Raw genomic sequence first — 21,037 nt, forward strand, 5'->3', positions numbered from 1 at the left:
ACGGAGTACATATACGGCGTACCCTGACCCCGGCAATACCAACATCAACATCTCCTTGCGTCAAGCACATGGCAATTTCCACTCGCATGATGCCGATGGAAAGACCCGCCAAGCACAGCCCCCCCCCCCCGGCCGTAGCCAAGAAGCCAAGAGCGCGCATCAATACGCCCAACCCCACCACCAACCAGTGGGATGTTGTGCTCCTCATTTTTTTAACCTCCTGAGAGCTTGCCCCTCCTTGCATTTTGCATCTCTGTGACCTTATCTTTCTATTTTGACCACCCCCCATCGTCCACACGATATGGGTTTGTCTCTGCAGAGCCTGGGCTTGTCCTTGCTCATTCTTCTTGCTTTCTCTGGCCAGGCCCATGCCTTTGGTGCTGGTAATATCGCTTCTCTGTCAAAGATCGAGGGGCAGAATTGGCGTCATGGTGATATTGAAGATACCCTTCTGAGTCTCGTCCTTGCCCGTGTTGCTGGTGGCCGCAAGTTTGGCAAGCTTGATGTCAAGCGTGTTTACTTTGGTAACTGGCTTCGTGATTACAGTCAGGCTGTTGATGTGGGCACTGTCAAGTATGTCAGCGCCGAGGCCATTCGAATTCTTATCTGGGTCTTGGGTTTCATGAGCTTTGGGTAAGTTTCATCATCAAATCCCGTTTTTTTCCTTTTTTTTTGGTTTTGTTCTCTGCTGGGAACAATCGGGCAAATCTACCAGCTCCTCTGGGATGTTGGCTAATTGCTTATAGCTATGGCACCCGCGAGTTCGAAGTCACAACCGAGCGACTGGGCTGTTACCAACCCACCGAACACATCGATAACCCCCAAGGATATGCCGAAGGTGATGATGCCAGACGCTACGATCGTCGCCTCCGTGGACCAATCGACGAACGCCGTGAACTCTCCATTGACGAACGCACCGGTTTGAAGAACTACATCGCCTCCGAGGACATGGGTATCGACACCTCGGCCGAGCTAATTCGCCGCGTTCTGGGCAAATCGATCCAGCTGGGTCGTCGTTATGCTCGCTCTGGCAATGATGAAGATTTCCACGAGGCTCTTCGCTTGCTGGGGACCGGTCTGCACTGCCTGGAGGACTACGCTGCGCACTCGAACTATACCGAACTGAGTCTTCTTGAGCTCGGTGAACGAGATGTCTTCCCCACGTTGGTCGCAACACCAAGGTTGAGATCCGTGGTGCTCGCAACCCCGTTTATCCCATTGTGACCGGTACTTTCGGCGGTGTGGACTTCTTCCACTCCGTGCTCGGTGAGCTGTCGGATAAGACCAAGCAGTCGGAAATTCAATCCTTGGAAGGTGTCATCTCTGACTCACAGGGTGATAGCCCCAGCCTGCTGCAGGACCTGCTTAGCAAGATTCCGAGCGGACTGATTGGCGACACCGATGACCAAGCTGGCAAAATGGATGATTTTAAGGCCAAGGCCGACGATCAGCGACAGAACAATCAAAACGTCAGCCCTCGTGAGCCGGAGGAATGGACCCGCTATCTTGACAATGTTCATAAGCAAATCTACCCTGTTCTCGAATGGCACGACCAGCTGCTGAAGAGCATCAATGAGGCGATTGAGAAGATCCCCGTGCTCCCAGACCTCATCGAACAAGTCCAGGATCAAATCACTGTCTTCGTCTTCTCCGTGCTTGCACCCTATGTCCTCCCCATCATCAAACAAGTCAAGGCCGAGCTGGAGACCGGATCTTCCGAAGTCATCCAGAGCAGTCGGGAGCAGCAACACATCGTCTTCAACAACGATTCCTCTTCCAACCCCACCCACTCCATGCTCTCCAAGGACCACTTCTCCAATATCCTCAACGAGCCCGCCGGCCGAATTGCGTCTAGCGTGGTGAAGTGGGCCGTTCCCCAGCTCATGAAGTGCTGGGATGACGAGAATGCCGACGTCGATCGCACCTTGACGAGAATCATCACCGGAGTCTTCCACCACCCCGCTCTCCGCGAATACGGAGACGACGGCGCCAACGAAATGCGTCAAATCATGTTCTCCACGGTGGAGCAGTGGTGGGGTGAGCACAGCGAAAGAGAGCAAGACTCTCTCCGCGACCAATTGAGCCGAGACGGTGTCCTCCACGGCCGAAACCACAAGGAAGGCGTGGAAGATTGCGGACACGGCTGCGGCAAGCCACTTACCTTGCCAACCGGCAAGAAGCAATCTGGCGGCGGCGGCTACAGCCAGGGTCAGAGCCAGGGCCGCCAATCCAAGAACGATTCCGGTCTGGAGAAGATTGCCTCCGAGGCATTGGGAGGCGGTGCCCTTGGTGGCCTTGTGGGTGGCCTTGTCGGTGGAATGGGATCTATGATTCTCGAGGGCGGTTCGGGCTCGGACGAGCGAAAGAGCAGCCCTAAGCCTCGCAGGGACGACTCCGGTGACAGTGATGAGGATCGTCAGCGTCGCCATCATAATAAGCCCCAGCGTCATCAGTCTCCTAGACGCGAGGAGCGTCATGAGCAGCAGTACGGCGAGGCACCATCACGCTATGGACGTTCTGAGTACCAAGGCGAAACTCAAACTCACTATGGTGAGCAGCCTAGTCGTGATGATTATTCTTCGCGTCGTCCGGAGACTGGCGGGTATCAGAGTGAGGCCCCGTCCTATGGTGGTGCTTCTTACAGTGGTGGTGGTGCTTCCTACAGCGGTGGTGATGCTTCCTACGGCGGCAGTGGTGCTTCCTACGGCGGTGGTGGTGCTTCCTACGGCGGTGGTGGTGCTTCCTACGGCGGCGGTGGTGCTTCCTATGGTGGTGGTGATACCTACGGCGCTTCCGGGGGTGCTTCCTACGGCGCTTCTGGACGCGACTCCTACGAGCAACCCGTGCGTCGCAATGATTACCCTCCAGCCCCTCAAAATTACCACCGCGAGGAATACCACCAGTCTGCATCCGGTAACAGCAGCTACTACCAGGAGGAAAGCCGACAGACTTACGGAGATACTCGCACCGAATATCAGCGTACCGAGACACGCCATGAGTACTCGTCCCCTCAAACGACCTACGAGTCCGTGCAGCAAAGTTCCTACAGCCGTGGAGGATATGAGCAGTAAGTATCAGATTATTGGACCGTCATTATAGACAAAAGATGCTAATATGGTTTAATACAGGGATTCATCGTCCGGCTATGGACAGGGACAGCGCGGCAACGATGAATACGGAAGACCCGCTTATCAGTCCCAGCAAGAGGGCTACGGCGGCGGTCGTGGAGGCGTCGATATCGTGGAGCGCCGACCCCGAGGATCCGGCTCTCGCTCTCGCTCTCGCAGCCGTAGTGGCTCTCGCAACCGTCACCACCGTCACCACCACCACCGCCGTGGCTCTGGCTCTGGATCGGATTAAGCGGGGAGCTTTCACTTCATGGAATTATGTGCCTTTTCTTTGGTGTCGAGTCGATTACCATTCCTTGACCTCGCCTGGTGCGGGCTGTTCAATTCGGACAACCTTGTCACAGTTCAGCAGACGGAGAGGATCATAGGCCAATTTCAACTGAAGTTCGTGTGTTAGTCGTTATTCGTAAACATGTAGAAACGGATTGTTCCAAACTTACGCGGCGCATGGCATCCACTGTAGTCTCACCCAGCTCGTGAGCAAGGTAATCCCGCTTGACGAGACCGACGCCGTGTTCACCAGTCACAGTTCCCTCCATCTCCACGGCACGTTTCACCATGCGGTGGACAACACCCTCGGCAACGTTCTTCTCGCCATCATTAAACAAGATAATGGCTGCAAGCCGTTAGAATCACATATATCACAAGCATCATAACGCACTGTTGTAAAAGCACAGGCTGCCACAACTTACCGTGAAAGTTTCCATCACCAACATGACCACAAATACCAGCCAGAAGACCACTCTCGGTCATATCGGCCTTGGTCGCCTCAATAATATCAGGCAACTTGCTCATGGGCACAGCAACATCCGTCGTCCAAACATGATCACCCGCCCCGCGACGCATAGCCATCACACTCCACAAAGCCTGCTTCCTCGCACTCCAAAGCTCGGCCATTTCCTCCCCCCCTTGGCAAATTCAAAGGACTTGCCCGAAGCCTTGGACGCAAGTTTCTGCACCATACCAATCTGCTCCTTAACCGCAGCAGGCGTGCCCGTAAACTTGAAAAAGATCGTCGGACTCTCCTTCCACTGCCGACTAGTACTCTGACTAGCATTGATACACTTCATCTGGACATCGTCGAGGATTTCGACGCCAGCGACAGGAATCCCCGCCTCAACAACACTCGTCACGCACTCAGCGGCATGAGCAATACTCCCAAACGAAGCAACAGCCACATTCGTACTCTGCGGCTTAACGGTCAATTTCAGCGTAGCCTCAGTGACAAGACCAAGCGTGCCTTCAGACCCAATAAACAACCTCGTCAAATCATAGCCAGCACTCGACTTGCGCGGCCGCTGCCGAGTCTTAATAACAGTCCCATCAGCCAGCACAACCGTCAAACTAAGAACCCACTCCCTCATCGTCCCATACCGATACGCATTCGTCCCACTACACCCCGTCCCGACCATCCCCCCCAATCATAGCACCGGGCCCGGGATCCGGGGGGAAGAAAAGCCCATCCTTAGCAAGTTCCTCATTAAGATCCTCCCAGCCAAGCGCAGGTTGAACAACAACGTCAAGATCACGCTTATGAAGCGAAAGAATCCGATCCATGCGTCGGAAATCAATACATACCCCACCCCGCGTAGAAGCAAAATGTCCCTCCAGACTGGTCCCGCCGGAATAAGGCGTCACGGGGATAAGTCGGGCGTGGCAGATCTTCATGCAGCGGGATACTTCGTCTGTGGTGGATGGGTAGAGGATTAGGAAGGGCTTTTCGGTCTCTTTGGCGGTGTAGGAGGACCAGTCTGAGCCGGCGTGGGAGGTCAAGTCGCCGTCGTTTGTAGAGACATTTTCTTTGCCGAGGATCTCGACAAAGTCGACCCAGGCAGCTTGCAGATTTGATGGGGTGATGTTGTGGCGTGGGGCGTCGAGGTCGTTGAGCGTTGTTGTTGATGTTGAGGGGAGGGAGGCTGGCTTTAGAGAGCCTAGGTAGTATGCGCCTGATGAGAAGAAGACCAGTGCTATGGAGATGGTAGGATGGGGTTAGTTTTTGATAGCGCGGGTTTTTAGAAAAAAAAATTGGTCTGGAACTGGACGTACCGAACATCAGGGCGGCATAGCGGCCGCCGGGAGATTGGGTTTGCTGGTATTGGGCGAAGCGCTCTTGTTCGGCACGCTCGCGTTTGAGACGTTGCTGGGTGCTTTCGTAGAGCTGGCTTTTGAAGGAGGGCTGTTGCGATTGCTTGTCCTTGTCTGTGGCTAGGTAGCGGGATGAGGCGCTGAATAGTCTTTGTTGTGGGAGGGTTAGAGGGCGGGCGCGAAGATTGCGAAGGGCGCCTCTGAGGGCCGGGGTATTTGTGCGAGCCATCATTGGGGTGTGGCTGCTACAGAGCTGGTGAGGTGAGGAGAAGTGGTGAGGAGGAGAGGAGAGGAAGAGGAGAAGCTCCGGGTCTTGGCGGAGCGGAGCACGGACATGCAATGTTACAGTGGAAGGCGTGCTTATGGCATATTATACTACTAGTAACCTTGGAAACTAATAGATATATCTATATCTATATCTATATTTTTATATTTAATTGGATATCATATTAATTAGGCATAAATCTAGATCAATTGATAGGTATTTGCTACCTAGGTAGGTCTACCGATATAGGCTAATTGGTACTGCCCAATCGGTGTCATAGTATTTCCCTACCTAGGTACAAGTAACAAACTACATAGCTATCAATTAATAATTATACCATGTTGCTAATACTATATTCGACAGTTTCTGCTATAATCTCATCTCATCTTCGGTCAGAATATTTGGCAATCCCGTACCAAACCACTCCACACTCGGCCGACATTACCGATAACAACCAGAGGCAAAAGTCGGGTAAAGACCCCCCCGCGGTTAAAATCCCAATTGGATCCACCGGGGGAAGGTCACCCGTACGTAGTTAGTAGTACTACCTATGACACTGCGGGGAGCTTCTCGGTTCAATTCATTTCACACATTTTGCCGGTTTATATACCACCTGACTCCTCGCTTTTTTCTTCTTCCTCATCTTTATTCTCTTTACCCTCCTCCTCTTGCACTTTCTCCTCATATTCACAATGACTTCAGCTGCCACAGCAAAGGTATGACCGCCTGCAAACCGCGGGGTTACTGCCCCGCTGTCTTCCCCAGAAATTCACACCACACATCCATATAAAACAGAACTAACAATTAACCACAGAACCTCTCCTTCGTCCTCGAAGGCATCCACAAAGTCAAATTCGAAGACCGCCCCATCCCCACCCTCGAAAACCCCCACGATGTCCTCATCAACGTCCGCTACACCGGTATCTGCGGCAGCGACGTACGTCCACCTCAACCCAGACATAATATCCCATAAACCCCCCCCAAACTAAGCTAACAACACCAGGTCCACTACTGGGAACACGGCTCAATCGGCCCCTTCGTCGTCAAAGAACCCATGGTCCTCGGCCACGAATCAGCAGGAATAATAACCCAAATCGGCTCCGCCGTCACAACCCTAAAAGTAGGCGACCGCGTCGCAATGGAACCCGGCATCCCCTGCCGCCGCTGCACACCCTGCAAATCCGGCTCCTACAACCTCTGCATAGACATGGCCTTTGCAGCAACACCACCCTACGACGGCACCCTGGCAAAATACTACACCCTCCCCGAAGATTTCTGCTACAAGTTGCCGGACACTCTGTCCCTGCAAGAAGGCGCGTTGATGGAGCCGCTCAGTGTTGCGGTGCACATTGTCCGACAAGCATCCGTGACACCGGGCCAAAGCGTCGTGGTCTTTGGTGCTGGGCCCGTCGGTTTGCTGTGCTGCGCTGTGGCGACTGCTTTCGGCGCATCGAGCGTGATAGCTGTTGATATCCAGCAAAATCGTCTGAGACTTCGCAAAAGGCTACGCAACGACGTCGACATTTATGCCGGAGAAGGTCTCGGCAATCGAAAACGCAGAGCGCATGAAGAGGGAGAATAACCTGGGCGCCGGCGCAGACGTTGCGATCGACGCATCAGGTGCCGAGCCCTCTGTTCACACGGGTATTCATGTTCTCCGGAATGGCGGCACGTATGTGCAAGGTGGGATGGGGCGCAGTGAGATCCAGTTCCCGATTATGGCGGCTTGTTCGAAGGAACTTACGCTCAAGGGGAGTTTCCGGTATGGGAGTGGGGATTATAAGCTTGCTGTTGAGCTTGTTGCGGGGGGGTAAAGTTGACGTGAAGAAGTTGATTACGGGGAGTGTGAAGTTTGAGGAGGCGGAGCAGGCCTTTAAGGAGGTTAAGGCTGGGAAGGGGATTAAGACTTTGATTGAGGGGATTGAGGAGTAGAGTAGGAGTAGGGGTGTGCCAAGGGGTGTGAGTGGTTTGGTTTGATATCTGGGAGTTGTGGGAATAAAAGTTGAAATGAAATAAATGAAATGAAATAAATGGAATGAAATGATAATGATGAAAGAGTCGAGTCAGGACTCAAATTGAGTCCCTGTATAAAGTCAAGTCAAGTAACTAAGAGACCGGGTAATATGACAACTATCTGCAGAACAATAAACGAAAGTGTAAAATGGGGGGGTATCGTGCAGGAATATCCAACGAAAGACAAGAAGAAAAGAAGCAGCAATGCAAGTAATGCAGTAACCGTTCAACCAAAACAACCACAGGGCATTGCTTCAGGGCACTACCTAACAACAGCCCTGATTTCTCCGCGACGAACCACCCAGACGAAACACATCCTCCCACTCCCTCATCCCACCCCTCCACCCCTGTCCCTGTACCTGTCCTTGTCCCTGCGCATGTTTCCCCCTCCGCCGCGACGTCCGATGAAGAGGCAAAGCATTATCGTCCAGAGTAGCCCTACTCCGAATACTCGACGCATCACTCGTCCCATGCCCAAACAATCCCCCATCACCATATTGAATCCCACTCTGCGGATCATCAGGATCAATCTCCCCCAATTCAATCTTCGTCAGTATAATGCGCGCCAGCCGCTGAAAGATCTCCTCCACACCATCCCCCGTTAAAGCCGACACCTCGACCGCAACGGGAATATTCGACTGCGCCGCCCACCGCGCCGTATCTTCGCTACTAACCTCCCTCCCCTCCGCGAACGTCGCAGTCAACCTCGTCCCGGCATTAATCGTCGAGCGGATCGAGCCTGACCCTCCACCCCCGCTGATGTCAAAGGGCATTGAGGACTGTTTGCTGGACGTTGTGCTGGACGGCGTGGGCGGCGGGCGCATCTCGTCCGGGAAGTCTGTGTCGGCGAGGTCGGCTTTGTTTCCCGCGAGTAGGACGGTTAGGTTTGGCGATGCGAGGGCGCGGGCATCCATTAGGAAAGTTGGGAGGGCGGCGAAGGAGGCATAGGATGATACGTCGTAGATTAGAATTGCGCCGGCTGCGCCGCGGTAGTATGATCGGGAGACGGAGCGGAATCGTTCGGTGCCGGCTGTGTCCCAGAGTTGAAGCTTAATGCGTCTTTTTCTGGAGCCGGTGCCTAGTTTGACGATTCGGGAGGCGAATTCGACGCCGATGGTTTGTGAGGAGAGGATGCGCGCCTGGGGGGGGTGGGGGGGTTTATGATTAGCGATGGGGGAGGCGGACGGGGTGAGGTTGGAATGGCGGGGAGCGGTTACATTCATTCTTGACGAATCGGTGGAGTACACAAGATCTGTGGGAGGTTAGCACGGGATCTAAGGTCAAGGAAGCTTCCATTTGTACGTACTTTCCGGCGCCACTAGGACCGAGTAGAATGATTTTGGCGAGGTAATCGTACATGCTCCCCAGTTCCTTGGATGATCAGCGCGGAGCGGGGGGGGGATTAGGGGTACCTCATGGTAGGGGGGCAGGGTAGGGGGGGCCATGGGGCCATAGGGGCATTTGGGGCTGTACATACCTGATCCTGGTCAGGAACGGAGGAGACTGAGGACGATGTAGACAAACCTCGGGGACGCATGAGGAGGATGAAGAAGTCAAGTTGAGAGACAAAAGATTGGGCAGTGCACGTCCTTATCTTGGAGTTAGGTACTAGTTACCTGGGCACTCTGCTACGTACTCGTAACGAGTAACTAGTCATTAACTAGTTTCTAGTAGTAAACTATTACAGAGTATATGGAGTGTGGAGTACAGAGTATAACTCATAAAGAGAATATTATTTCATAAAATAAATCATGGTGTAACCTGTTCCAGTAAATAAGCTATGAGGCTGAGCCAACTGCGCCTTGCTGGGCGTCAAGGGCCAGTGACCTCACCTATGAAAGATACTCCGTACATAAATGGAGTGGATAACATAAGAACATCCCATTCATACATGAATACGCCACTCCCCCTCTATGTTGGCCAATGAAGTCATTCTGACAGCCAAACTCTGGAAAAGGTAGTATTCTGGAAACTCTCCCCTCGTATAAGCTGGAAAAGGGTCCGCTCGTTCTCGTTCAGGGCAAGTTCAGGGTCCCCCCCCCCCGTGGCTGTGCCGAACCTTTTCGTCGCTTTTTATAAGAACTTGCTTTTTCCTTTCTGCACCTAGTCCCTGCATCTACACTCTTGACCCCCGTTCTCGTTGACTGTCGTATACACTCAACTTCATCGCACTCACTTCAACTTCACACTTCACACTTCACACTGATCTACTGTCTACACCATGAAGTTAGCGTGGGCAACCTCCCTCCTCCTTCTGGGCTCCACTGGCGTCACTTCTTTGTCGATCCCTCGCCTCGACATCAGCCTGCGTGAAACTATTTTCCCGCCCAACCATGAATACATCGATCTAGAAAAGCGACGCGGCGGAGGTGGTGGTGGTAGTCGCGGTGGCTCGAGTTCCAGCTCCAGTTCCTCCGGTTCCTCCGGTTCCAGCTCCAGCAGTGGCAGCAGCAGTGGTGGCAGCAGTGGTGGTCGAAGTGGTAGCAGTTCCAGCGGCTCCAGTGGCTCCGGCACCGGTGGCTCTAGTCGAGGAAGCACTGGTAGCACCAGTTCCAGTAGCAATCGAGGTGGCTCTTCCAGCGGTGGCTCGGGCGTCTCTCCGTCGTATGGCGGTGGAAGGTATGATTCATCCGATTCTTATGGCTCGTCTTATCGCCCCGATTCCCATTCACACTATTCCGGTGGTTCTTCCAGTGGTGGTTCTTCCGGTCACACTTCCTCCCGTGGCGGCTCTCGTGGCTCTAGCTCTGCCTCTCGTCCCTCGAACGCAGGGTACTCTCCCTCATCCTGACCGTGGACTTTACATAGTCCCGGATCTGGATATTCCACTCATCCCATCTATCCATCCATCCATCCATTCACTCCAAAAAACGCCACCAGAAACTAACTATCCTCAGATACTACTCCGGCGGCGCACGCACTCCCTACTCAGCAGGTCGAGCCTCACCTCTCGGAATCACCCCATTCCTCCTCCCCGTAGCAGCATTGGCCTTCTTCCCAGGAGTCTGGCTATACGGCGCCTACGCGTATCCCTATACACACCCATACCATTATGTCAACAATACCAGTCACCACAACGACACCATCCCCGTAGTCTGTCTATGTGAGGAGCGCCAGGAGTGCGGATGCGATGATAACAACAACAGCACCTACTACGAATCTCTCTTCAACGGCACCACGCCAAAGAACACCACCAACGTGCGCGTTGTGACTGTGAACGGTACCGAGAAGATTTATATCAACGGTACTCTTGCCAACGGGACTACTGCGGACGATGGGACTGCGTCGGGGGCTTCGCCCGCGGTCATGACCCTTATGCACGCGAGTGGATACTGGTTGACTTTTGCCGTTGTGGCTGCTACTGTTTCGATGATCTAACGACTTGATTCGACTTGGCTCGACTTTGACTCGACCTCGCGAACGCTTGAGCGCGCCGCTATTGCTGCTCCAAAATAATCCCTTTTTTTCACCTTTACCTTTGCGTATACCTTCACACTGGGCTTGTTCGTTGCTCTTGGCTGCTTTGTTGGGGTATGCCAAGATTGCTGACGGCGATATGACTTGACATGACATGACTGGGCGGGATGTCTTTGTATTTTTTTTTAGATACCCCGATGATGCTGAACAATGCCGACTCTGCGTAGCTGCATGATATACATAGCTTGAGCATTGCTATAATTGATATTATTATTACCCTACTTTACCCTAGCAATTTAATTAACAGTAATTTCCTCCGTCATAATTAAATTAAACACTCCACTCTAACCGGACTAAACCCTTGGTAACATTCCTCCCGTCGCGCGGTTACGTATCAAACTAACCCCAAACAGGCTAAACATCCAGTAATCTTCGGGCCTTCATTTCCCACCCGCGCAACTCTCTCCCTCTCTTCTCTTCTCTTCATCCCCAACTCTCCTTTCCTGACTTTTCGAAGCAGTGCCATTCGTTTCACCCAGACACGGGCTGTCCATTCTTTACCCAGCTCCATTCACTCATTAATCACTACGAAACCAACTTCACCCCAACCCACCACCTCCCCAATATAAACACCCCCACAACAACAATGCACTTCGCAAAGACCTTCATCCTGCTGGCCGCAGCCCTGGCCCCCGCCCTCGCCGCAGAGGCCGCAACCCCATCCTGCGTCACTCAAACCCTCACCCTGGTTCCGTCGGACTATGTGACTCCCACCTCAACCCCGACCCCGACCCCATCCTCGACCTCAACCGTCACCCCGAGCTCGACCAGCACTCCCGCGCCTACAAGCACCCCTCTCTCCAGCAGCAGCTTCAGCCACGCCCCCAGCTCAACCCCCCTGATCAAGTCCACCTCTATTATCGTCAAGCCGAATACCGCGACCGGAGCCGCGACTGCGACTGCGTCGCCTGCGAACGCCGCCTCCTCACTGCAGGTCTCTGGCTTTGCTGGTGTTTTGGCTGTCGCGGGTTTGTTGATGGTTTAATGCCGCTGACTGCGGTGTTGCTGGTGCTGTCGCGGGCGCGCGCGATCTCGATCTCGACTTCGATCTTGAAGATCGACTGGATTGGATTGGACTGGACGTCTGCCAATTTTCTTGACTTGATTTGATTTCATTTGACTTGATTCACTTCTCTCTCTGGCCGGGCTCTTTATTCTTTTCACATTTTCTTCATTTCACTTCTCTTCTGGCCCGGCCCGGCTCTTCCATCTCTTTCACCATACATATTCTTTTCATCATGTTTAGTTCGATGACGGGATGTTTTGTTTTATTTTTATTCTTATGTTCTCCGACCCTTTTATGCCAATACCCTTCTATCTTATCCAATTCAAAACTATTATCTTATTTTATGGAATTCCCATGTTTCTGTGCTATTGCGAGAGTATCAATTTAAATGCGGTTTGATGGGACTCGAATTAAAGGGTTGTAGTTGTAGTTGTAGTTCCATGTAGATTGCATTGGAAAGTACGGAGTACAACTGTACTATGCGATATACTACGGTACGAAGTAAGGTATACATTAAGCTCAGCTAATAGATACATCACATCCGCGGATCTGAAGATCACTTTCCGAGTCTGTCGGGGACGAGGCTACGAGAACGTTGTACATACATATGTATGTACATACTGTACCCTGTAATATTGTGGAGAATCATGTAGAAATATCATTGGATGCTGAATATGGTACTGGAACGAGAACTAGAACTGCAACACCGGGCCATAGAGGAGAGAAACTAGGAAATGAATTCTATCTACTACATATCTCCAGCCAGAGAAAACAAATATAGTACAAAAAGGAAAGGAAAGGAAAGGCGCTTGATATCCATCACCTGAGCAGAGTAGAGTAGAGCAGAGCAGAGCAGAGCCTCGCGCTGGCGCCGACGCTGACGCTAACTGACACGCCTACTCCTTCTCACTCATCGCAGCCTCATATCTCTTCCCCCGGAACCCCCACAACCCCCAATTCCCGCACGAAATATCGTGAGGATCCATATCATTCAGATCCCACCTCAAACTGCGGAAAATGTTCTCGCCAGGCTCAAGCAACATGTCAAACTCACCCTTACACTTCTCACCCACCCACTTGATATCCCGCTCCATGTCCCACTGCGTATACCCGGTACAAAGGATGGGCACCTTCGTCTCCAGCAACTGCGGCAGCGTCTCTTCCCACTCATGCGACGAGGCCGGGTGGCCCAGGCCAGGGTGGAAGAGCATAAATACATCCAGGTACGGGTCGAAGGGCTGGAAATACTGCGCCTGATACATGGTGTGGAAGTAATCGACGTACGTGGTGATCTTCATCTGGCCGCCGAGACGGTCCTCGACGATTCCGCCGAAGGGGTTGGCGGGTGTGCGTTCGGGGAGCGGGAACTCCGCGTCTCGGTTTGACATGCTCTCTGGTCCGATGAAGACGAGGTGGATTAGGGAGCGCGGGAACATGTATTGGAGTTGGAGCCAGACGTCGCGGGGGAGGGAGGACTCGGCGCGGGCGCCGAGGATGAAGATTCGGATTGGGGGGGGCTTTGAGGCGGAGGCCTTTGAGGTCGATGTCTTCGCCTGTTCGGGGTGGGTGGAGGGAGTAGCGGAGGGCTAGGTTGTTAGCTTTGGTTCTGAAGAGTCTCTACTGAACTGGACTGGATTGGACTGAATCGGGGCAGGACAGGGAAACACTATACCGGAAACACTCTTCAAGCCCTCAGGCGTCAGGCGGTCCTTGCCGCGGATGCTGTACGGACTGAGCTCGTGCAAGACACTGGCAATGGTCTGCGGGTAGGTGAGCATGCGGGTGACCTGGCGCATGGAGCGATCGTCGTTCACGGCGTCAAATTCGCGCGTATACATGAGCGTATCCCAGTTCGTCATGTTAACGACGTAGTTATCATCCTGCACGCCGGGGTAATTGAATTCCGGGAAGAAGCGGCCAGACTGGAGATCGTGGTCATCTTCATTGATCTGGCGGAGCGTGTCACAAATTTCGAGGTGTGCTTCGAAATCGTCCATCCAGTGGCCCTCGGAGCAGTAGACCGGCACGCCGCAGTCGGGACACTCGAAGTGCGAGTGTGCTGGGGGCAGACTGGTGGATTCTCCGGCCGTTTGGGCCTTTCGCGATTCGGGATCGTGCGGCGAGACGGGGGCTCGGGTCTGTGCGTGATCTGGGTGTGGGCAGAAGGCGTTTTGTTTAATGAAGGCTGCTCGCTGGCGGATTGCTGGCGAGGGCGAGTTCGAGAAGGAGTGGAATAGGTTGTCGGATTTTAGCAGGGCTCGCGTGTCGACTGAGGGGCCGGTGGAGGTTGAGGCGGAGGCTTTCTGGGACAGCGTGGGAGATTGGGACTTTGCGGATACATTCTTAGTCTGCTCGAAAGCGTTTGCTCCGAGTGGGCGGTTGTTGTTGCTGCGCTCGGAGCCAAAGCTGCGAGTCCAGGATGGGCTGATTGCGCATCTTCGGCGGGCGTGGGATAGACTTTGCAGGCGAGCGGGTGTATGGGTTGATACCCGCACGCCTTGACGGAGTACCTGAAGGCACTGGGCACAGGTGTAGCCTGTTGTCATTGCGAATTGGTGGTGATGGGTAGGTAGAGCAGTGGTTGATCGCCGTTTTTCCTTGGGGTTGGATCCACGTGACCTGGGGGTGGTTTGATCGGATCATTTGTAGAACTATACTAGTCCTGTGCAAAGCTGGGCACAAAGCTGGGCAAAGCGGGAATATGCACTTGCACTAGTACTAGTTGAATAGTTGTGGTAATCTATACTAGTATTGAACCGAGAAAGCTAGGCAGTGCCTGCTGGGTATATTTGCAGTTCTCAGTATGATATGGCTAATGACCACTACTACTACTACTACTAACTAGTTAGTAGTTGCACACTTGTACACCGTGAAGTACCTCGTGGATATTTAAACAATCCATGTAGCTTACGAGCCTAAGGCGGTTGATTAGCAAATACTTTCATAGACTCGGAAGTGGCCATACGAGCATAAACAATTTACGATAACCTTGGAATGGATATAAATACGAAATCAATCCCAATGTGAAATACATAATGGCATTTGACAAAACAGATACAAAAAGAACGGAGCATTAACCATAATCATTTATCCGTATCTTCATTAAAAATAGCCGACATGAATACTAATAAAAGTCGCAAGTTCGCGCTGTGTATCTGATTAAAGTATCGTGAAAGTATCGTGAAAGTATCATTTGCAACCCACTTGCTTGGCTTAGTGATGCCTCTCGCGCATTTGGACGAGAGTAGTCCACCCTTGACAACAGGCTCGGGTCATACCATGTCCACACCAATTGCATTGAACAGGCACCGACGGAGGAGAAGCGCCACTTCCATTTCCATTTCCATTTCGCTGCTCGGAGGTACCCTCAATCCCAGTCCCAGGGCCAGCACCAGCACCCTTGTTCGAGTTATTCGCCACCCTTAATTGACTTGGTAAACCCCGACCCGATGGGTCCGAAGAAAAGATCGCGTTCCGCCGCGAACTTTTGCGAGAGAATGTTCGGATGAGGCGAGATTCGGATGGGAGGCGCTCTGGACATGCTAGTCGGGCGTAGATCTCTGAGGGCATATCGTGCCAGCATTTGCAAGAGCAGCAGATGACGAATAACTTTGCGAGGACTTGGTCTTTTACGGGCTTTTTGACTCTTTGGACGAGATTTGATCGCATCATTGCAATTGGGCCATCTGGGGCGAGGGGGGGATTTGGATTTGTCCTTGGGATGGAGATGTGGTAGGCATTTGGGTTGGTTGTTCCGTTTGGGGCGGGTTCTTGTATTTGCGTACCCAGGGTTGGGTTGGCGTAGGGGAACTTTGGAGCTTGAAAGTTTGATGCTTGGGCTTGAGCTTGAGCTTGAGCTTGAACTCGAGGTGGAGAGACTTGGATTTGATGTTGGGGGGGCTTCAGGCGAGGCCTGGGGTGACGAGGGCTGAGGCGGTTTCATTTTTGTATGAGCTTTGGATATATCCAATACCTCTTCGTCCGCTGTATCGTAGCTCGATCCTCCGTATGATGAATGCGATGATGTTCGACTGTGACCCGGACGGTGTACGCTTTGCATCGAGGTATTGCCTGGACCTCCGTCTGTGAGTTGGTAGACCTTGCGTGTGGAATCACTCTTTGAATTCACTTGATCAAGGACTGGTATCGGTGCCAGTCCCGATGCCTCTGCATTTACTTCTGCCTCTGCCCCAACGCTCAGCGTCTCCTGTGTCTCGTTTGGCTTTGACAGGCTACCCAGCGTGGAGTTTCGTCTGCCAGAATGTTTCAGTGGGGGAACCATTAGAGGAGACAGCTTTGCATCTCTCGAGATATGCTCATTCATCTCGGACGAGACTATTCTCGCAGGTCGGCTCTCTTTTGATTTATCATTTGGTGGGCGCTGTTGCTGGAAAGGGACGGGGGCTTGCATTTTGGCAGCGATCGAATGGTCCGACACTGGGCGAGTTGGTGGGCTTGATCTCTTAAACCCATTTGTATTTAAACGGCGCTCTCCTTGTCCCTCGGGGAAACGAGACGGCGTTGTATTTCCATGGCCATGACCATGACCATGACCAGTAGATTGCATTGCAGATTTTAAAGACCGCTCGTGCTTTTGATCGACATCTTTGTTTGTAAAAGGATTCAGGGCCAGGGGAGAGGACTTGTAAGTCTTTGGACTATTATCGACTCGGCCTTTCTTTGGGAAATTCCCCGTTGTCGATGCGGCTGTCGCTGTCGAGCCATGAAAAGCCTTCGGGCTAGTTTGAGTCGGAGAGTTCTCTGGATGAGCATGCAGCGCGCTGTTCGCTTGACGGGCCGCGATGACCGAAGCTGGCGGGCAAGCTTCAAGCTGTGCAGTATTTCTTGGGGTCTTATTCCGCGGAGGGGTACTGTGAGGACTTGATGCGTTGGGTGTTCTGCTTGCCATGCCTGGCGTGTTTCTCTCGGCTCGGAGTGCTGCAGTGAATGAATCGCGGTCGAGATCTGCAGATAATTCCGTCGCCTTCGAGTGTGCGTGGGGAGCTGGCTCCGGTGCAGGTATAGCCTTGCTGGGGGCATAGCCATTGGAGAATCCGCTGGTAGGGTGTTTCTCCGACCTGTTGAATTTCGATCTGAACGATGCCCTTCTCGTTGTCACGATGTTGTCCATGTCCGGCTCTGCTCCTCCATTCTTCTTCTTCCACTCTTCGGCCATCTTCCAGCTCTCACGAAGATCATCCGACTTGGCCGTGGTGTGATGCAGCGCCCGAGTCATCTGATGAGACGGCACCAGACTTGTTCCGTGGCGGGTTGCAAGTTCCCGAGAGACCGCAGTACCAAACTGTTCAGGCAAAGTTAAGGGAAGTGTTGGGGGTCCATTCTCGATTGAACTGCGCGATTCCCGGTCACTTCCAGTCATTGAACTTGCTCGCGATCGAGACCGTCGCTTAGACGAGAAAAGGGAGGTAAAGCTTGCTGATCTGGGTCTTTCGGTATTGGCGCTCGATGAGCGGGCTGAGGTGCCTAGCGGTTGCTTTTTTGTCAAGCGACGAGAGCTTCTGTCGTAGATGCCTTGCTCTAATTTGAGTTGGGCCTCATCCAGAGAGGAAAGGCGTTTCTCGAGTTCTTTGCGCTCGGCCTCGAGTCGCTTGGTGGCGCGTCGTTCTTTGCGGTTGACCTCTTTCTCCCAGGTTGGAGATTTGCAGATGAGATCTTTGTCTGCGGTAGTTGCATGGTTGGCGGTATTAGTATTAAGGGTAGTCATATCAGGGGTAGTCATGTCTGATGCCGGCTGTTTGGAGTCTTCATCTTGAACCCGCACTGGATGAACTAGGGGACTTGAACTTGGCGTACTGATGGATGGTAGTCGAGAATTTTGAGATGAAAGAGTGAAAGAACTGGGCATGGTTTCGCCCGCGATGGTACTGCCAGGGCCGACCTCAAAGCCGATGGTGATCTCGGATTTGGGTACCAAGGCAGCGTGCCTCGCCTCCGCCTGAAAATCATCACTCGGGCGTTTCTTGGATTCGGTAGGTTAGCAATGGGAAAGGGGGGGCAAAGGTGAGGGATGAAGTTCATGTACAGAGTACAGAGTACTTTCTTACCTTGTCCAGTCGATCCACATTAAAGACGCGCTGGATATGCTCGGAGATGGAGGATCGCCGACTTCTGCGGGGCTGATCGTCCGACATGGCGTTCAGAGTGGCATGGGGCCAGGGGGTGGCTGATGGGTGATCTTTATGATATCGAGAGCTGAACGAGTGAATGCTCTTTCGATTCAGGGAAAGAAGAAGAGAAAAGGGGAAGAGGGGAAGCCCCTGAACACTCCAGGGAACGAGAATTGAAGGATGAACTGCAGGATTGAAGAAAGAAATTCCAAACTTGCCACTGTGTGAGGTGAGACCTGCAGGACCCGATGATCCCCTCTACCTTTGTGACAGCTCGAGAAGTTTTGTTTTTGATTAATTTACGGACTATGTCAGAATTATGATCTTATTATGATAGTCCTCACGATTTACTTAGTACTCTGTACTCTATACTCTACTCTATACTCTACTCTATACTCTACTGTATACATAGAGACACACTCGTAGTTCTGTTCTGCTCTACTGACTGGCTGGATTGGCAATTTGTCACACGATACTAGTATAACAGCTATTACATTATGTATATATATATATCTCTCTCTCTACTCATCTATACCTAGGTATATATTCATTTATATCTATATTTATGTAAATATCTACTGTTTACTCTTTGATTGTCGGCACTGCCCCGCTTGGCAACTTCAACCGTGGAAGATGCCCAGGTGACAACAACCTTATTCCAATTCCCTCCTCAACTTCCTCTTGACAAGATTCTCACTCCCACTCACCCACTCCCATAACCTCCCCTGCAGGCACCCAGGCACCCAGGCATTATCCAACATGTCTCACCTCGGCGCTCCGCCTAGCTACGAAGACTCACTAGCATCCTCAACCTCACCCACCCAAATTCAACCACCACCATATCACAACTGGCAAGAAGCCGTACCCGATACATCCATTCTCCCACCACCCCCAGTATCAGGTTACTACAGTTCAGGCACAGGCAACGCCTCGGCCACAGACGCAGATCGCGCCCACGACTTCTGCAACACAACCCCACTCTGGACCCCCGTCCTCCCATCCCAAACAGTCTGGAACGAGACAAACACCCACTCCATCCGACCCATCCAACCCCGCGAATTCCACGGCAAACTAACCACCCCATCCAAGGGTCAATGGAAAGCAAGCTCGACCGATCGAAACGGAGACTGCGCACTATTGTCACACTTACCGCTGTACTTTGCGGCCGTGGACTCGCCGTTCGCGCAGGGCCGGAAGAAGACCATTTACTTCGAACTCACGCTGAAGGGGCTTCGCGCGGGGCCGGACGGTGATGCGTCTGGGTTCACGGTGGGATTTGTCGCGGGGCCGTATCCTTCTTGGAGGTCTCCGGGTTGGGAACGGGGGAGTTTGGGAATCTGCTCTGATGACGGGTGTCGATTTGTGAATGATTCGTGGGGAGGGCGAGACTTTACCACACCTGTTCGTGTCGGTGAGACGGTTGGTCTGGGTATGACCTTTGATATCCCTTCGCATCCAGTGGGCGACAGCAAGGAGCAGTCGAAGTCGAAAAAGTGCAACGTGGAGGTCTTTTTCACCCGGAACGGGCGAGCTGCTGGCGGGTGGAACTTACACGAAGAGACTGATGAGGATGCTGGCGGGGTGGAGGGCTTAGAAGGGGACTTTGACCTGTATGGGGCTGTTGGGTTGTTTGGTGGCGTCGACTTTGAGTCTTGCTTTGACCCTGCAGGGTGGCTCTGGAAGCCTACGTAGATTTCCCCTCTGAGAGTCTCATGCTGGTGCCTTTTTGAACGACTCGTCTCACAACCCCTGTCAGAGTCGGCCTCCAATCCGAGTTCCAATCTTGCTTCTGCTTGTCATGCCAAGTTTCAGGGACCAAACCACCCCCCCTCATCCCCCATCCCCGTTAGGATAAGGCTGAGATTGACCTTATTCTTATTTTTACTGGGCTCAAGGTATTTTTGGCATTTGTGATAGGTCGTGATGCTTATTTTGCTAGAGCCCGGAATGGTTTGCTGGAGGGCGTCAATGTCTATCATTGCGGAGATAAAAAGTAAAACCTTAGTAGAAGAACCTTTGCTAAACTGTGGAGAATATCCAATATGACAGCCGAGTTTGGCTTCTTACTTCCCCTATCCTGGGATTCACCCAAAATCCCTGTTAGTATATACATTGACATCCAACCTATTCTCGGATATCACATTCGACTCTCCGAATCCAGCAGCGCGCATGGAACTATTATCCTGCGCCTCCGAGGTAACCGCCGGGTACGGCATGAGGGCGCCCCTTTGACGGGCTGCCGAGGGGCCTTTGAGGTAAGCCAGACACTCTGTACGGAGTAAGTGGCAGGGGGTATATGCCGCATTCTGCATCTGCATCGTGCATCCGCGGTTCTAGAAAGCTATCGGCCTCACGCCTTTGCATTACTCCCTTGTAGATGTGCGCATTAGTGCGCTCGGGGGGAAGTAACTCCTGCATTCCCGCTGCAGTAGAGTACAGTTGTCGTATGGCTTAGATTAGCTGTTAGCAGGGGGGGTACCCTAGGTACCTAAGTAGTGTGTAGTAGTGTGTAGTAGTGTATGTGTGTGTGTGTATGTATGTATGGTATTAGGGGGGAGGGCGGGGCAAATGTCCTCCATTCGGAATCGAGAATTCAAGCAGTATGCAGTATGAGAAAGTAATATATTTCTCTTTTGGGATTGGGAGACATATGGAGGATGTATGTACTTTAGTTTCTCTTAATTAAGAGAAAAGTTTCCTTTCCGATTTCCCCTTTTCCCCCTTTCGGTCCTCCGCTTCTTTTATCCCCCGATCCGCGCACGAATCTATGAAACGAGCTTGCATGAACTTGAACAGCAGAAACTAGTTAGCTCTGTAGGTCACGGTACTAACTTGACGTCACAAACTACCCGTCCCGCGGTGGGATCGTCTCTTTGCATACATATTGAACAGCGATGCATGCTCGCCAGTGGATTTGGTCTGGTTCTGTTTGGCT

General features: G+C 52.5%; 9 protein-coding genes across 9 annotated transcripts; 5 read left to right on the forward strand and 4 right to left on the reverse strand.

Moving 5' to 3' along the window:
- Window positions 1–301: 301 nt before the first annotated feature.
- N7533_013190 (Het-C domain-containing protein) lies at window positions 302–3,360 on the forward strand (the record flags this gene model as incomplete). Its single annotated transcript, XM_057109840.1, is given in 4 exon segments — window positions 302–633; window positions 747–1,167; window positions 1,182–3,067; window positions 3,129–3,360. The coding sequence occupies 4 exon segments, from the start codon at window positions 302–304 to the stop codon at window positions 3,358–3,360; spliced, it is 2,871 nt and encodes a 956-aa protein (XP_056953425.1).
- A 54-nt stretch (window positions 3,361–3,414) lies between these two features.
- On the reverse strand, window positions 3,415–5,445 carry N7533_013191 (FAD-binding oxidoreductase; the record flags this gene model as incomplete). Its single annotated transcript, XM_057109841.1, has 6 exons — window positions 3,415–3,507; window positions 3,569–3,744; window positions 3,821–4,036; window positions 4,093–4,472; window positions 4,522–5,095; window positions 5,175–5,445. The coding sequence occupies 6 exons, from the start codon at window positions 5,443–5,445 to the stop codon at window positions 3,415–3,417; spliced, it is 1,710 nt and encodes a 569-aa protein (XP_056953426.1).
- Window positions 5,446–6,170: 725 nt separating this feature from the next.
- N7533_013192 (NAD(P)-dependent alcohol dehydrogenase) lies at window positions 6,171–7,292 on the forward strand (the record flags this gene model as incomplete). Its single annotated transcript, XM_057109842.1, is given in 4 exon segments — window positions 6,171–6,194; window positions 6,293–6,415; window positions 6,482–6,962; window positions 6,982–7,292. The coding sequence occupies 4 exon segments, from the start codon at window positions 6,171–6,173 to the stop codon at window positions 7,290–7,292; spliced, it is 939 nt and encodes a 312-aa protein (XP_056953427.1).
- A 465-nt stretch (window positions 7,293–7,757) lies between these two features.
- Window positions 7,758–8,714, reverse strand: N7533_013193 (putative Ras family GTPase (Rab4b); the record flags this gene model as incomplete). Its single annotated transcript, XM_057109843.1, has 1 exon — window positions 7,758–8,714. The coding sequence occupies one exon, from the start codon at window positions 8,712–8,714 to the stop codon at window positions 7,758–7,760; it is 957 nt and encodes a 318-aa protein (XP_056953428.1).
- Window positions 8,715–9,712: 998 nt separating this feature from the next.
- Window positions 9,713–10,869, forward strand: N7533_013194 (uncharacterized protein; the record flags this gene model as incomplete). Its single annotated transcript, XM_057109844.1, has 2 exons — window positions 9,713–10,263; window positions 10,389–10,869. 2 exons carry the CDS (start codon window positions 9,713–9,715, stop codon window positions 10,867–10,869), a joined length of 1,032 nt encoding a protein of 343 aa, XP_056953429.1.
- A 685-nt stretch (window positions 10,870–11,554) lies between these two features.
- Window positions 11,555–11,953, forward strand: N7533_013195 (putative extracellular serine-rich protein; the record flags this gene model as incomplete). Its single annotated transcript, XM_057109845.1, has 1 exon — window positions 11,555–11,953. One exon carries the CDS (start codon window positions 11,555–11,557, stop codon window positions 11,951–11,953), a length of 399 nt encoding a protein of 132 aa, XP_056953430.1.
- A 917-nt stretch (window positions 11,954–12,870) lies between these two features.
- On the reverse strand, window positions 12,871–14,520 carry N7533_013196 (putative mRNA processing protein (Mss51); the record flags this gene model as incomplete). The annotated part of the gene is made up of 2 exons (XM_057109846.1): window positions 12,871–13,560; window positions 13,642–14,520. 2 exons carry the CDS (start codon window positions 14,518–14,520, stop codon window positions 12,871–12,873), a joined length of 1,569 nt encoding a protein of 522 aa, XP_056953431.1.
- A 667-nt stretch (window positions 14,521–15,187) lies between these two features.
- Window positions 15,188–18,126, reverse strand: N7533_013197 (uncharacterized protein; the record flags this gene model as incomplete). The annotated part of the gene is made up of 3 exons (XM_057109847.1): window positions 15,188–15,784; window positions 15,948–17,954; window positions 18,040–18,126. The coding sequence occupies 3 exons, from the start codon at window positions 18,124–18,126 to the stop codon at window positions 15,188–15,190; spliced, it is 2,691 nt and encodes an 896-aa protein (XP_056953432.1).
- A 735-nt stretch (window positions 18,127–18,861) lies between these two features.
- Window positions 18,862–19,794, forward strand: N7533_013198 (SSH4 family protein; the record flags this gene model as incomplete). Its single annotated transcript, XM_057109848.1, has 1 exon — window positions 18,862–19,794. The coding sequence occupies one exon, from the start codon at window positions 18,862–18,864 to the stop codon at window positions 19,792–19,794; it is 933 nt and encodes a 310-aa protein (XP_056953433.1).
- Between the last annotated feature and the right edge of the window lie 1,243 nt (window positions 19,795–21,037).

Source organism: Penicillium manginii (assembly GCF_028828005.1).
Source record: "Penicillium manginii strain IBT 31320 chromosome Unknown utg000010l:1.0-1143873.0:1.0-1144522.0, whole genome shotgun sequence".
In the NCBI taxonomy this organism is placed as follows: Eukaryota; Fungi; Ascomycota; class Eurotiomycetes; order Eurotiales; family Aspergillaceae; genus Penicillium; species Penicillium manginii.